Genomic DNA, 15696 nt, shown 5'->3' with positions numbered 1-15696 from the left:
AACTAAACTTGTAAGACTACAAATATTTGGCAACCCTGCTCCACAAATGTTTTGTTCGAGATATTGTTTAGAATAACTTTTTATTGTATTTAACAATTTCAACTAAACTTTAATATTAAAGAGCTAAGAAGAAATTAAATTGAGTTAGAATGAGATGGCAACTCTATATAACTTTTTGCACCCAAATTGTCTTGAAATAAAAAAATGCAAAAATATATTTTATGAAAATTCTGAATTTAATTTCAAAGTTAAAATATAACTAAATTCCTTTTCTGTAAAAAAATCATATGGCAACTCTATTAAAAATTTACATTCAAATTATTTTGAAATAAATCCATTCGTGTATCATAACTTAACTACTTAAAACATTAATTTATGAAAAAATTAAAATTATATGGCATCTCTAATGCGCACATTTCACTAATACCACATCATTTTATTAACTTTCTCTTTGCAGGCATTCTAACAACATTATATACTACCACTCAACATGTAAACAATATTGCTAAACTCACCAAATTGCACTCGGTCACATACGAATCACTATATTAACTGCTAAAACATTGAGAGAAAACAAAAACAAACACATTAAAAAATCCGCTCTCGTCACTGCGGCCAGCGGCATGTTTGGCCTATTGGGCTCCTCACAAATCTATGGATTACAACAAGTGCATGAGTACGGCAACAAGAATCGCGCCAACAGCGACATCAACATAAGCAATAGAACACACACAAGCCACAATAACAACAACAACAGCACAAATAACAGCAATCGTAAGCAACGTCGTTCCACATCGAGTCACACGGAGAGCGGCAGCAAATTCTTCGCCTCACTCAGTTCCATGCAACAGGGCATTAAATCGCCAACGAATTTCATTGAAAAGTTCATTAAAAACGAATTGCTCAGCGGCTACGACAGCATAAAGAACTATAAAAACTTTCAAACGACCACAAGCGGCTCGAACAGCACCTTCTTCACCAGCAGTCACAACGGCACCGCAGCGACACAAGCACGCGCCGCGACACCTGGTTGCGTCGGTGGTGGTGGCGAAGGCGGCGACATTTTGAGCGCCGAGAGCCTGCTGACCACTTTCAATTGCCTGCAGGGCAGCTATCGCAGCAACTGTGATGGTGAGTTCTACGAGCCGGTGAATGTGACCGCACAGCGCAAGCAAACAGCGAATAGCTCTATAGCAACAACTGGTACGACAACAACAACAGCAACAACGCCGGAAGCGGATATGACGATCAAGTACTCGAAGAACTTGCTCGCGAACACGCCGGACGAACAGTCGCCCGCCACGCTGCAGAACTATCAGAAGTTGTCGGAGTGCGAACAAGACTTGCTGTTGACGCCGTCGAGTGGCGCGAGTTCAGGCGAATTTAACAGCGATGCGAACGGCAGCGGTAGTGGCAGCGGTCAGGCGACAACGCCGGTGAATAGTTTGTACAAGCGCTTGTCGTTCGGCGGGCGCGCGAGCAAGAATGCGACGGATAATGCGGCGACGGGGACGACGACAGCGGCGACAAATGAAAATGTAAGTGTATATTATATAACAGTTATGTAAAATATTTACTTTTTAGTAGAAAAATAGTAAAAGTTTAAATATAGTGTAATTTCAAATTATAAGTTTGAATAATAACTAAAAAATATTATTATTTTCTTTATTGGAAGTTGGCAGTAATTATATTTTGTCAAACAGTTTGTACTTTTTTTAATCAAAAATTAAAACAATTTGAACTGCAATAAAATTTTGAGCATTTTTTTTTAAACTTAAATGAAAAGTAAAGTGAAGAAATGGTAAAAAAATTTAATTTTAAAAATTTTATATGAAATATTTTTAATAACTATCCACAAAAAAATATAAAAAATAAAAATTAATAATAAAAATTTAAAAAACAATAATAAAGAAGTTAAAAAAGTACGCGAATAAGAATTTCCACTAAAAAATAGAATATAACTAACAAATGAAAAAATACAAATAAAAATATTGAAAAAAAAAATTTAAAATTTCACCCTTTATTACTTTTTATAAATACCTAAAAAAATTAGTTTAAAAAGTGTAAAAAATAAGAATGAAATTATATACAAAATTATAGAAAAAATAAAATTAATAAAATATTTTTTTAAATAAAATATACAGTTACTTATTTTTTTAATAATACTTTTAGTATTTAAATTTTCGATCTTTTAAAAGCACTTGTTTCAAGATTTTTCTTTAATTTTTTTATTGTTTTCTTTATTTATTATTAAGAAATTGAATATTTTATTTAAAAAAATTTAATTAAATTTATTCAAAAGAAATTTTGTTTAACTATAACTAATTAAAAAGGAATGAAATTAAATATTTTTTTAATTTTTAATTTAACAAAATAATACCGTTATTTATTTTATTTAAAAATTATTTCCATTCATTACTTTTTAATTAATAATAATTAAAAAATTATTTAAAAAAAATAAACAAAAAAATTTAATCAAATATTTTGTAAATAAAATATACTATTACTTATTAATAATTAAAAAAAACGCATTAAAAATTTAAAGAAAGTTTTTTTAAACAATATGTACTGTTATTTATTTCACTTTACAAAAATTAAATTTATTGTAATTAAAACAATATACTTCAAATTTCAATTTAAAAATGTAAACAATGTAATAATTAAAACAAAATTATATAAAAAAATAAAAAAAAAATATTGAATTTAATTTAAAAAAAATAATCCTTGATTTAATCAAATTTTTTTTAGATATATATTTTTTTATTATTATATTCAACTCTTTACATATTTTAGATTGAATATTGAAGCATGCTGTTTTATGTGACAATAAGTGTTTGTATTAAATAAAGAAATCAAATAATTAATTTATCTTTGCAATTGTAATGAAAAGTTATTTTGAAATTACTTTTTTCTAACTAAAATAATTAAATTTTAATTAAAAAAATTAATATACTTTAATTTACTTAAATTTTAATTAAAAAACATTAATTTTTAATTTTATATTTTTTAGAATATTTTAGCATCTTTATAAACTTTTTTTATTTTTGAATTCCTTAATTTATTTTAATTGTTTCGCACAAAAACTTTAATTTTTAAATTTTAATTTTTTTAAAATAATTTTATGAGCATTTTTTAAAAGCTTTTCTTAATAAATCACAGCAATAATTAATATATTTCATTATCACTAATTACATTTCAACAAAAGACTCCCAGCTGCCATATTAATTATTTGCATGATTTGGGCATATCGCCGTTTCGCGCATTTACGGTAGCCAAAAAACGCTTTAAAATCGAAAATATTTACAAATTTTTCACATTCAAGCGTTAATGACTTCATTAGCGCAGCGATAACGCCAAATTTATACAAACTGCAGGGTGGTAATACCAAAAATACACAAACATCGTAAATAACAAATTGTCACACACAAATATTTGCCCAAACATACATACGAGTATAAACAAAAATTCACAAGTGTGCGTGCGTGTGTGAAAATTTTGACACCTTCGCACAGTAGTGGCTCCTGCAACGCATTTATGGCGTTATTACTCAGTCGAGCACACTGATTTGAATTTATTAAATTATTTGCCGCTGGCTTTCGCACTGTCACTACACACGCCGACTGAAACGTCACGCTTGACTTTGCTTGACCGTTATGCGCTTTGGCTTTAGTTTTATAAAAAAAATACTTTGGTTGCTGCTATAAAAGCCGTGACGTCAGTGAAACGATTTAGCGCTAGGCAAAACAAAATAAAAAAGTATCAAAACAACAAAAAAAGCAAATTTCACAATGTCCGTTACTCGCGCCCTGTAGCTTGGTTGCTTATCACAAGCGCTTATCAGCCATCAGCGTATATTGACAATGACTTAGTTTCAAACCGAAAGCACACGCACACACATGCACACGCATACACATACACATATACGAATGCATACTCTGTATGTGTGTTGTCTGTGTGCCTTATCAGATTTTGTCGCAGCGTTTGCCGCCTGCTGGCGCTGCATTCCCAGATCAGCGGCACTGATATTGCTTTGAAGGTTTCACTCGCTTTCAGTATTTCGCTCGCCGTCAACGCTGACTATTGTTTATACATATTTATCGGCGTATGTGTTGCTTTTACTATGACGTCTAGTAATTTTGTTAATTATAAATTGTTTAATAATATTAGCAGACATTAAAGCAAACATGAAGTTACATTGGCTGTCGCATGTGAGTAAATTGGACGAAAGTGACAAGTGTCTGCCATTTGTCTACTTCCCAAAGCGTTTTCAGTGACATAGTGTTAATTGCATTGGTGAAATAATTTTAATTGAAAACTTTTGTTTGCAAGGTGTGTTTTTTTTATTGTAAAAAGTGTTGATCACGCTGGATTACCTTTGGTGATAAAGAAAGTCTAGCTGCATGGAAGAGTAGGGAAGCGAATTTGTTTATTCGCGTTGAGCATTTGAGCAACAGGGGAAGGAGTAAGGGCGAGCTGCCTTAGTGACACTGAAATTTAAAAGATATTATACTGCATAATGCATTTTTTGTGTTTATTTGAAGTGTTTAATCTGTTTTGAGTGTAAGGCCAGACGTTTTTAGTCAATACTACTTTGAGGCGATCGTCTAATTTCACCATCAAATGTTGGGCCTATTTTTGATAATGGATTGTGAAAGTACTACACATTCATTAATTAATTCTCAAAATTGAGTATAAAAAGAGTAACTTTTTGCAAAACTCTGTACTTGAGGCGTTCTTGCTCTACTCTCTATCCGACGTAACCGACTCCTTTGCAAGAAATGCCAAGAAGCTGATCAAAGCCTTTCAATCAAACAAAAATAAATACCTAATGTTTATAACTGATTCATTTCGGATTAAGTCTAGACACAAGCTTTTTTGAGTATCTGATAATCTAACAAATGTCAGCGACTTAACCGGAAGTGCATTTTTGAGAATCTTTTTCAGGCTAAAACAAAAATACCACGTTAACTTCGGTTGCACCAAAGCTATGATCATTTAGATACCATATGTATAGGTTATTCCAATAAGAGTGATATGATTTCTTGAAAAAAACACACTTCTTGCACGTCCAATATTGACTTGAAGAGAATCTGGTCTATTGCTAAAGACCAATAACCTCAATTAACCCCACAAGAAGTAGTCTAATGGCATAAATCACAACTTCTTAAAGGCCAATTAATATCACAATTTCTTGAAATAATCGAATCTCCAATCATTTCTCGCAATAATTCGATTGTTGCAAATACTGTGTGGCACATAGCATCGTCTTGTTGGGACCATTTCTTAAAATAACGGACATAAAAAGTTTGTTATCATCGATCTATACCCCTCTCTATTAACAGTAACGGGGTAAAATGCTTCATTTCAAAAGAAGTACGGATCGATGATTCCACCAGACCAAAAACCACATCCAACTGTCAATTTCGGTGGATGTAATGGTTTTTCATGAATAATTTCTGGATTTTCTTCACACCAGAATCGACAGTCTGGTTTATTTACCGCCACTACTCAAATGAAATTGAGCCTCATCGGAGAAGACGATTTTCTTAAAACAATCGTTTTCGTTTTGAAGTTAAATCCAAGACAAAATCAGTAAATTCAAGACGTTTATGGTAGTGCAATGGCTTCAGTTCTTGAGTAAGAACAATTTTTTACAGATGCAAGCCCAAATCATATCTGAAAATCCGCCAGGTTATGGTTTGAGATAGTCCCAATTCTCGAGAACGGCTTGAGATCGACAAATCGTGGTCTCCAGCAACACTTGCCTGAATGGTAGCCATATTTTCCTCACTTAGAGCTATTCTTTGCCTTGTTGGCATCTGAAAATTATGTAAAGAAAATATACGCTCGAAATCTTCAACAATTCGACGAATAGCGAGCACAGGTGGACGATTATTACGACCATAAAATGGCAAAAGCGCACGAAAAATTGCATTTGGAGAACGATTATTTTAATTATAAAAACGAATAATTTGTAAACATTGTTCTTGCGTTTATCTTGCCATAATGAAATAATGAATAAAATAAAAAAAATTACAGAAGACAGACTACTCTCTTCACTTGAAGTGCCATTAGCAAGGCGTTTGATATCTTCAATGGCTTCCTCAGATCAAAAAATTTCTTCGAAAATCACTAAACTTCCAATACGATTTGTTTTGCTTTTAAAAACCAAGTAAATTAGAGATCAACACACTATTTGGCTAAATTGTTTAGACATTTCGTCGAACTAATATATTTAAAACATCAATTCAAACAATTTAGAACAAGATCAAATTTGCCACGGACTGTATATGCAGCAGTGAGCAAACAGAATCGAAAGTCGCCGTAACTATTTTTTGTTTTCGGAATTGAAATATCCGCTTCAGGGAACTCACCATGAGTCCATGGATCCAATATACATACATATAAAAGACTAAATTTACGCATCGTTAACCACTATCTGACAACACAAAACCTTCACACGAACATTAAAAAAAAGGTTGTACCAATCTAAGAAAAAAAGTTGGTTTGCTCAAGTAGTTTATATGGACCAGTCTGATAGGTACATTATATAAGTACAACCTAGTAGTTATCTATGATTAACTCATTACTAATAATATGGTATACCGAATTCTTGATTTATGCCAAAGTTTTCTCAACGAAAAAAACATGTTCATTTAGATGAAAATAAAAATATATTTATCTCGAAAGAATCACCTTCATGGCACAAAAGAATTCTAAAACTGTCTTCGTATTCATAATAATTCATAATTTCATTATATGTGACAGCATAACAGTATTTCTCTCATTGAACAACCCAACAACAGCCAGTGCAGTAAGGTGTTCTCCACCGAAAGGACTAAAGACATTCCAGTCTTGAATCGATTAGGATTATTTCTATTACTGAACAACCCATGAAACTATTGTTCTTGATCATGTATCATACCTTACTCAAACGATCTTTCTACCAAATGACAGATTTTAGTGGAGTTGAGGCTTTTTCTGCAAGAATAAGAAATACATAGAGTAATTGTTGTATGTTTGGTTATTTCCACATACATTCGGTATTATAATGAATCCATTTCCATGGAAATCAGTCCCAACTTATAACGCTACAATTTTCCGATCAGCGTGGAAAAGCCTTTGCTAAAAGTAGTCAAGTCTTGGGAAACCTTAGAATGCGTTTCTTTCCGAAAAAAGTTCAACGTAATATTCATAAGCCGTTCTGAGGCATCTTAACACCTTTAAGTTCTCAAATATCATATATCATATATCATATCATAATATATACGAGTATAGTTAACATCAAACATCATCCAATGCATTATACATATTTACTTATACGAGTATATGGTATATTTCTGTAGTTATTCCCCTTGGGTAAATTAAGAACTTTCATATTTACAAGCACTTTTTGTTGTAACTTCCGGGAATTGTAAAAGAAACATCTACATTCCCTTCGATAAGATTATAATGAAATATTCCATTTGTGATGATAAACATTTTTAATTTGACTCTAGAGGCCATAAATGAAAGTTGTGTAACACATACCATAAATTAATTAATTATTATAAACTGCTTGTCACACATTTTAAGCTTTATTAGACGCAAACTAGGTAACAATATTCTGATCTGTCCTTGAAAGCAAGGTCACAGCTCCGGCGCTATGCTTTAAGGTTGCTGTAGTGGCAGAAAACTTTTCTGAAGTAATTTGGCGGAGTCATACCGATTTGACAGTCGTTGGCCGGTTAAAAATCCGGGTCCGTAGACCCGACTGTCGCGGGAACAGCGTTATGCTTTGTCTTCAGTATCGCCTTGCTTCGACTAACTCTGCTTTAGCGTTATACACGTCACCTCTAATCCATTACACCAATCACCAACGGCAAATGTTGTACGGAATTGTCAATAGATGGAAGATAAAATTTATACACGCATCTCTTTTTTCGTTTTGTAAAGAGCTTGGGCAGATTAGATACCAGGAAGTACCAACAAATTTTCATACAACTTTTGAGGAAGTAGTTTTTCAAGTTTATTTTGCATCTGACTATTTTAATTTTTACTAAAATATGTAGAAATCTAAGCCGCGTTTTATATTGGTTAGTCGAAAAAGTCTTTTCGTTTTTCTAATCAAACTTCAAGTTATTTTTTTATATATTTATAATGAACTTTAATGAACCAAATATGTACCATTTTGGTCGACCACATTTTTGCGCTAAAAGTATTATTCCATCAGTTTCAAACTTTTCTGGTTTCTCGATGTCAAGTAATTTTCACAAGCTTCTCTTGAAGCCAACTTTACTCCATTAAGGGAGTTCTGCATTGACCGAAACAAATGGTAGTCTGATCGTCCAAGATCGGGGTTATATGGTGGATGCATCAAAGCTTCCCAGCCAAGCTCGACCAGTTTCTGCCCAGTCATCAAAGATGTGTGTGGTTTAGTGTTTTCCTGATGAAGAACGAAGCCCTTTCTGTTGATCAGTGCAGACCAGGCAGCCATAATGTGCTAAGGGTTGTTAAACCATGTGAGAAGAAGAGGTAAAGCTGTCATAACTCATACTCATACTTTCGCAATGAGAAGAAAACTAGGTACTAGGATTAAGAAGAAGAAGAAGGATTAGGACTGAGGTTCATTCCCGAAAGACTCTTTCAGTTAAATTTATTTTATGAAAATTAAATACTTGACGGTCTGGACCTTTGTCAAAGTACACAACACCAAGTTATTCAAATATTTCCACATGTGGGTGTTTCAATGCAACAATTCTCAGTTCGATAAGATTTCACATGCTCCAAACGTGTGACAGATCTATTAATATAAATGACAACATATGTCTGCAATAACAAATATTTCATTACGAGTATATTTCCAATATTACATATGTAGGAATATAAATATTTAGAGCGGTATTGATACTCGGAACAAGCACTCAACCATTAATGAGTGACAGCAAATACTGTGTATAGCACTTAAAAGCGCCATAAATAAATCACTTACACCTCCGGTGCGAATTAATCTGATTTCCCGATAAAATGCAGCGTGGGCGCACAAAAGCAATTTGGTACTCGGTATTGCCCACTACTAACGCTGATAAGAGCCGTCATGCACTCATGCCATGTGTTCACATTCTCGCTAATTGCTGTGGGCAACACCGAGGAGATGCGAAAGGATGACAGGGCAAGGCATAGTTTGATGGATAGTCAGGGTTATTGGCGGGTTTTATGACAACAATAGATATTAATAATAATGAAGCAAGCCATAAAAAGTAGATTTATTCATATATGGTACTATGCTTATGTTGAACCCTAAACAGGGTCTGGCAACCAGTTATTATTTCCTAGATATAATGTTACAAAGTTTACACTATGACACTTACTTTAATGAATGACAACTCTGTTCTCTCGTTTTACGCAGGTTTCCGACTACTCCTCGTCGAACAACTCATCCGCCTCATCGACACTCTCCTCGAAGACTGCTTCGGTGTCACTGAAATCCATCGACCTGCAACGCACATCATCCGCCTCATCGTCCGGCGATTGCGCACAGCTGTGCGAACGTCGAAAAACGTCACCAAACGGAATTACAGCTGAATTAAGCACGGATGCCACCAACACGCTTCAGCTAACGCCGGAGCGCGCGCAACGACGCAAGCTCATCGCAATGATCTCACATTATGAACAGCAGACGAAGCTGTTGCAACGCGAACTGGCCAAGGAGAAGCGACGCCGCGGCGAAGAGCTCGCCTGCGTGGCAAAATCACTGCTGTGCTTCGAGTCGAAGCTGAAAAAGGATATGAAGGCCGTCAATCAGCGACTCTTCGAGAAAGACGTGGAAATCTGTCGTTTGGTACAACAAAATCGCGCATTGCGTAAGCGACTGACGAAATACACTGAAGCGGAGGGTGAGAATGCACGAGACGAAGGTGTGGTTGAGGATGGCGAACCGGAGACCGAGGGTGAGGTGGAGGTGGAGGAAGAGCGTAGCGGAAAAACGAAGGAAGCTGTGCTGGAGCGTCGTACTGCGTCGCCTGCGGCGTACAGCGACCAACAATTGCTGGAAGACTGTTTGGTACTCGAAGCTTTGCAATGCATTAATTGCAAGAAGCAATTCTATGACATTGATCTAAATGAGGGCTGGACACAGAATACGTCAAAGGATGGTACAAGAAAAAGTGGTGAGTATATTCATGGATTTTTTAGTATTGCTGTAATGTTATAATTTGGTTGCTTTCATGCTAGTTGACCACACCACTGAGCACGGCTCATCGAGTGATGATACAGTCTCATCGTCGTTTTACGGAGCCCGGCGCAGTGTACGCTACACCAGCAAACGCACCTCCGGCACTTTCCGCGATTATATGCGCTCGCGTGCGATGAATATTGACGATCCGGCGTTGGACAACAATTCGGAGGAGAACACGAGCACAATCAGTCGCGATGACTCGCAAACCAGCTATGAAAAGCTCAATATGTATTCGCGCACCATCGAACGTATGCACGGCGTGAAGGGCGAAAGTGAGCGCGAGTCGGAGCAAAGCGGTATGGAGAGTATGGTACGACCGGCTTCACGACTGAGCTGCAAGAGTAGTGTTAGCAGTAAGAGCAGCAACAGCAGTTGCAGCAAGCATAGCGCCAAAGCACCGACACCGCAGATTGAAGAAGACGACGGCATATTTTCACCCACACAGGATGATGACTTCGAAGAACCAGAAGAAGTCGGTGGACGCAGTATTAAGATTGTGATGCGTCGCTCCACCGAATTTTCTGAGGCTTCGCCGAAACAAGTCTATGAGACCTCCACCGACGATTGGTATGCTAGTGCCTCCGATCAAGAGGAAATCACAACAACTGCAGTGGTACCCAAATCATATGCCAATGGTGCGGTCAACCCGGTGCTCGAATGCGTTAATCAAATACTATTGCAACAGTCCATGGAAGAGCCGGTAGCCGAGCGAAATAACCAAACGACAGCTCAAAATCTTCAGGTTAGCTACAGCAATGCCACCTCCACCGCCAACTTGCCACGTCGCAGCTCGCTGAGTGGACGACGTAGTTCACGTAGCAATAGTCGCTCCAGTGATGGGCAGCCGTCTCGTAATGGCACTTTGACACGGAAGCGTGTACATTTCTCAACTAAGAATAGCATGGTGCATGTGCCACGCAACGATGAGCATGACGAGGAGGACGAAGATGCCAATGACGACGACACCACACAGGACACGCAAGATACAAACGAAGCCATGATCTCAAGCCTAGCGCAATATCATCCAATGAGTTACTACCCACAAGCTGCACAGCAAGCAGCATCCGCTAAAGCAGCCGCCGTCGTAGCCGGCACCATTGCTCGAGGCGGCATGCTTGCCGAAGTGAGCGAGCACGAACGTCTCGAAACGCTAAACTACGAGAGTATTTATAGCAACGAATACGAACCGATTGGATCCGAGCATAATTCCTCAAATCTTTATGTGGACATGGAGTCCGCAACCAAGTCGGCCGCGATTAATGCTACAAGCACTACAGCAGTCGTAGATACAAAAGTACCAAAAACACCGCCAGCCTTGCCACCGAAACCAGCAAATTTATTGAAGTTTAAAAAATCACTACAACAACTTGATGAGTTGCCTGACGAGCATCTCCACCAGGAAGGGCACGCCGTAGTTGAGCCGGACTACTGCTCCATTTCGGAGGTGAATATGGGCATAACGAGTGTGCAAATAGTGGCCGACATACACAAGGCACCTGAATCGGAAGCTGATTTAGAGTCAAACTCTGCGCTGGAAGCGCCCATCTCCGAACTCGATGTCGAAGTATCGACAGTCGCCTCCGATGAGACATTCGCTGTCTCACAAAAGACTGATGAAATCGACGAGATTTTCGCCGATGTACCAAAGCTACCAAATGTGGCGGCCATTATAGCGCCAAAGCAGACGAAAATGCCACAACAACAACCCACACAAAAGCACAATTTGCCCTCCCCAGATTACCTGGTGATGTCGCCCAAAGTAGAGACGCCTAATATGAAGTTGCAAAATGCGCGTAATGCGACCATATTAAATACGGCCACAGCCACAAAGCAACAGATCACCTCTAACAATTTGGATGGAACACCCAAGGCAATTACCAAATCCACAGTGAACACACCCATAAAGTCCGCCAATCGTCCGGATAATAGCGCGCTTAAACTGCACTTACACACACCCAGTCCGTTGCAATACAAACGCAAACATGTGCCCAACATACTCGCCGAAATCAATAAGCGCATGAGCTTACCCAGTTCACCAACAACACCTACGGCACGACTGAGCTTCGCCACTCCTGTTAAGACGGTGGCCGCAAACAAATCGCCGCTGCAGCTTGGCGTCAGCACTACGCCGAATATGCCCATTCAAGCAGAGTTCGATTGGTACAATTTGGATGCCGAGTATGGCAAGACCGCCTCACAACAACCTGAACTACACAAGGTGAGCGACTCGCTCACCAACGGCACCATGCTCGCCGGCATACACGAAGATGGTGAGAGTTTGGTCACAGCAGCCGACGAATACAACTTGGATGAGGAGTTCTCGCTCATCAGTGATAAACCGGAGGAACTAAACGCCGACAACAGCGAGCAAGATAATGAGAGTGCCGAGGAGAAAAGTGAAATAAGTGTCGTCGATACGACGAAACCACTGCCGACAAATATTAAACTCTCAACACAACGTGCTGAGCCTAAAAAACTCGACAATGCCGCCGCTTTAAATGCTGCCATTTGTGAGGCCGTGAACTTTCCCATGTTCGGTGAAAGCTCGCCGCTAGTTGCGCCTGGGATTGCGCATAACCATGCCAAGGCAAAGAAAATTAAGAAGAATTTAGCCAACTTTGAGAAATTCATCGAGGGTTCCGGTTTGAGCACTAAGCCGCTACCGAGCAAGCGAAAAATCTACTTTGCGGGGCCATTTGTGTGAAAGGTGGAAGAAATTGATTTGGAGCGAAGTCTGGAACGTCTAAAACGAGGAAGAGAGTGCATAATGCAACCAATAAAAAACGAAAAGCTCGCGAAATCATAGGCGAAGCGAGTTGGAACTAGCGTGGAGCTGAATATTAAAACCGCGCGCGAAGTGATCTACAAACATCCATTTAAAATAGTATACCGTTATGCGTTGTGTTAACATAATTTCTTAGCATGTTTAAGTTGATATTTGTTTGTGTTATTTTTCGTAGCTTGACTTAACGGCAAAATTTCTTAGGATCTTAACTCAAAAGATTTACACGATTTTTGTTAATTTTCGAGTACATTTCTCAATCGTTCATTTCCATGTTTTGTGTAATTTTTAGGTATTTTTTATGGTATATTAGTTAAGCGTTTACTATTTTTGTTAGTAAAAATCATGGATTTTGTTATGTATAAGGCAATTTACTATGTGTTTCCTGTTCACTAAATATAATTTTATAATTACTTACAGTTAAATTATTTCCGAAACATAGTACGCAGTTGTAGCTATATACTTATGTGTATGTTTATATGTTTTTCATTATTAGTTTTAATTAGAATCTTTTAATTATAAAATTTTCAGCTTTCCGTAGCGAAGAAATTAAAGAAGAATTTTATTAGCAGGCGAATTTAGCGTTTAATGTGACGAATTGTATTAGAACCTGTAATAATTTTAGTTTGAAGAAATAAATAAAAGAAATTTCAAAACACCCTGTATATTCAAATTGTTTGACATTTCTTGAAAACTTGGAAAAATTTGTATTAAGGTAAAGAATTACTGGAATACTTAGGTAATACCCTTTAAATATTTGTTTCATAATTCAACTCGAGGTTCCTTTACTCACAGTACCTCACTTCCAAAAGAGAATCTTCCTTGAAAGAGACTTCGCGATAGTACCGAATTTCCGGTTTTTAGTGTTTGTATGAAGTCAATACACAATAGTGAATCCTTAATGTTGTACCTGGACATTGTTGTTTTTGTAGTGGCACAATTCTGACTACAACCATGTACGGAGTATAAATCAAACTGCTGTTAGTAAGCAAGTTTTTCCATTTACTTAGCCATTGAACTAGATCACCCCTAGCTCTGAGGCTTGGTAAAATGCTGGCATTCGGATTTACCACAACAAAATTTCACTTTCATTTGTCAAAATTTCGACACATTCTTACTAACTGGCAGTATTCAGTATACGCTTCGCCGTAGATTTTAAAAGGCGTGAGCTCATGCCATTTCTGAAAAAAGTAATTATTTACACTAAAAAAAACAAGAAAAACACGTTAACTTCGGTTGCGCAGTATCTACATACATATGTACATATATCTATAATAAATTCAAATTGGAAGTCCTCTTCCCTGCAGAGTGCGGTGTTCCTTTTTGCGTTTGAGCCACTGCATATATTTTATGGGATCTCTGATGCTTCCTTCTGGATGTTACAAAATTCATGCAAATTTAATATACCCAATTCATAGTATAAAAACATACAATTAAACCGTTATACCATTATTTTTAAATCTTGAGAAGTAGCAAGGTTAACACATTCACAATGACAGCTTGGTGAATTTTAAATGGTAACACATTGAGGGCAGATTTTTATGGTTATAAGTCGCTTATTATTTTATTTGCTAATAGGAATGTTACCAATCCATTTAAGTAAAATTATTATCTAACGATAATTGTCTAAACAGAAACTCTTATAAGAGTCAATTAAATTTTCATATATTTTATCATTACCCAATGCTACTGTCAAATAAATTCACCATCGCAAAAAGTCATACGCTACTCGTAGGGTGAGTTTTGCATAAAGCTGGCTACAAACGCATTTATTACATACTTGTTTTAATTTTTCATTATTTTTTATTTCACTTCAACAGTTTTCACACAACTTCCAAAGTTATGATTATTATGCAACATATTTTTTAGATAATAATTCGAAAAGAAACTAATATGTCTAGTTTTACTGGCGAAGTCCTACGACAAGAACGGACGAATATGACACACGTAGGTAGCCAGCTTTATTTATACTAATTCGTTTTAACTTACTCTTTGCTTTCATTTTCCACAATAAAAACAGTGTTAATGCCAAAGTAGTATTCCTGAAAACATAAAATAAGTAAACATAATAAATGTCTAAATTTTCCAATTATTATTATTTTTCTACTATGAGTCTCTCATTTTTATCAATTCTTGTTTAGTCTCGAATATCGAGAGTATCGATATTTCGAAACCGATCCCTGCTTGTATCACTAATACCCAATTGAATTTCGAATAGTGATGCCATTTATAGCGTAAATATCCTGCAAAATCATACCCACGCATACGATCGCGCGATTTTTTATTCAAAATTTTCGTTATATGGACGTATTTTGTTAATACTTTCAACCTTCGATCCGAAACGAGTCCTATGTAAAGTAACCCAAATGTATATAAGACCTACCATTTTGATTCGTTGGGTTATTACTGTCTTCCTTTTGTGCTTATTTTCTTCGTCGTTTGACAGTTCATATTCAGTAATTTTGCTTACATTTCAAGGAACAGTATAACACGTATTTTTGTTTTATTAATTGTATATAAAATTGCAACTTAAAATTCATAATTTATCATTAATTCAATTAAATATATTTCAAAGATTGTATGTGTGTTAAATTGGTTAAATTTTTTGCAAGCAGTGCAACAAAAACTTCAAAAGAAGAGAGCCATTGTTTGAGCAAATGTGAAAATGTGCGTTTTTTGCTTACTTATATCTAAAAAA

General features: G+C 36.4%; 1 protein-coding gene across 1 annotated transcript in view; it reads left to right on the top strand.

Moving 5' to 3' along the window:
* Nucleotides 1-13654, top strand: part of LOC120768267 (serine-rich adhesin for platelets-like) — a 99801-nt gene extending 86147 nt beyond the window's left edge. Inside the window, exons 2-4 of the mRNA XM_040094864.1 lie at nt 458-1538; nt 9389-10148; nt 10213-13654. Of these exons, the coding sequence (XP_039950798.1) occupies nt 624-1538; nt 9389-10148; nt 10213-12920 (4383 nt within the window). The 5' untranslated portion in view covers nt 458-623 and the 3' untranslated portion in view covers nt 12921-13654. The remainder of the gene's footprint in view (nt 1-457; nt 1539-9388; nt 10149-10212) is intronic.
* The last annotated feature ends 2042 nt before the right edge of the window (nt 13655-15696 follow it).

Source organism: Bactrocera tryoni, chromosome 2, assembly GCF_016617805.1.
Source record: "Bactrocera tryoni isolate S06 chromosome 2, CSIRO_BtryS06_freeze2, whole genome shotgun sequence".
NCBI classification, from domain to species: domain Eukaryota; kingdom Metazoa; phylum Arthropoda; class Insecta; order Diptera; family Tephritidae; genus Bactrocera; species Bactrocera tryoni.
The sequence above is the reverse complement of the archived record's forward strand: the minus strand, read 5'-3'. Positions and strand labels throughout refer to the sequence as shown.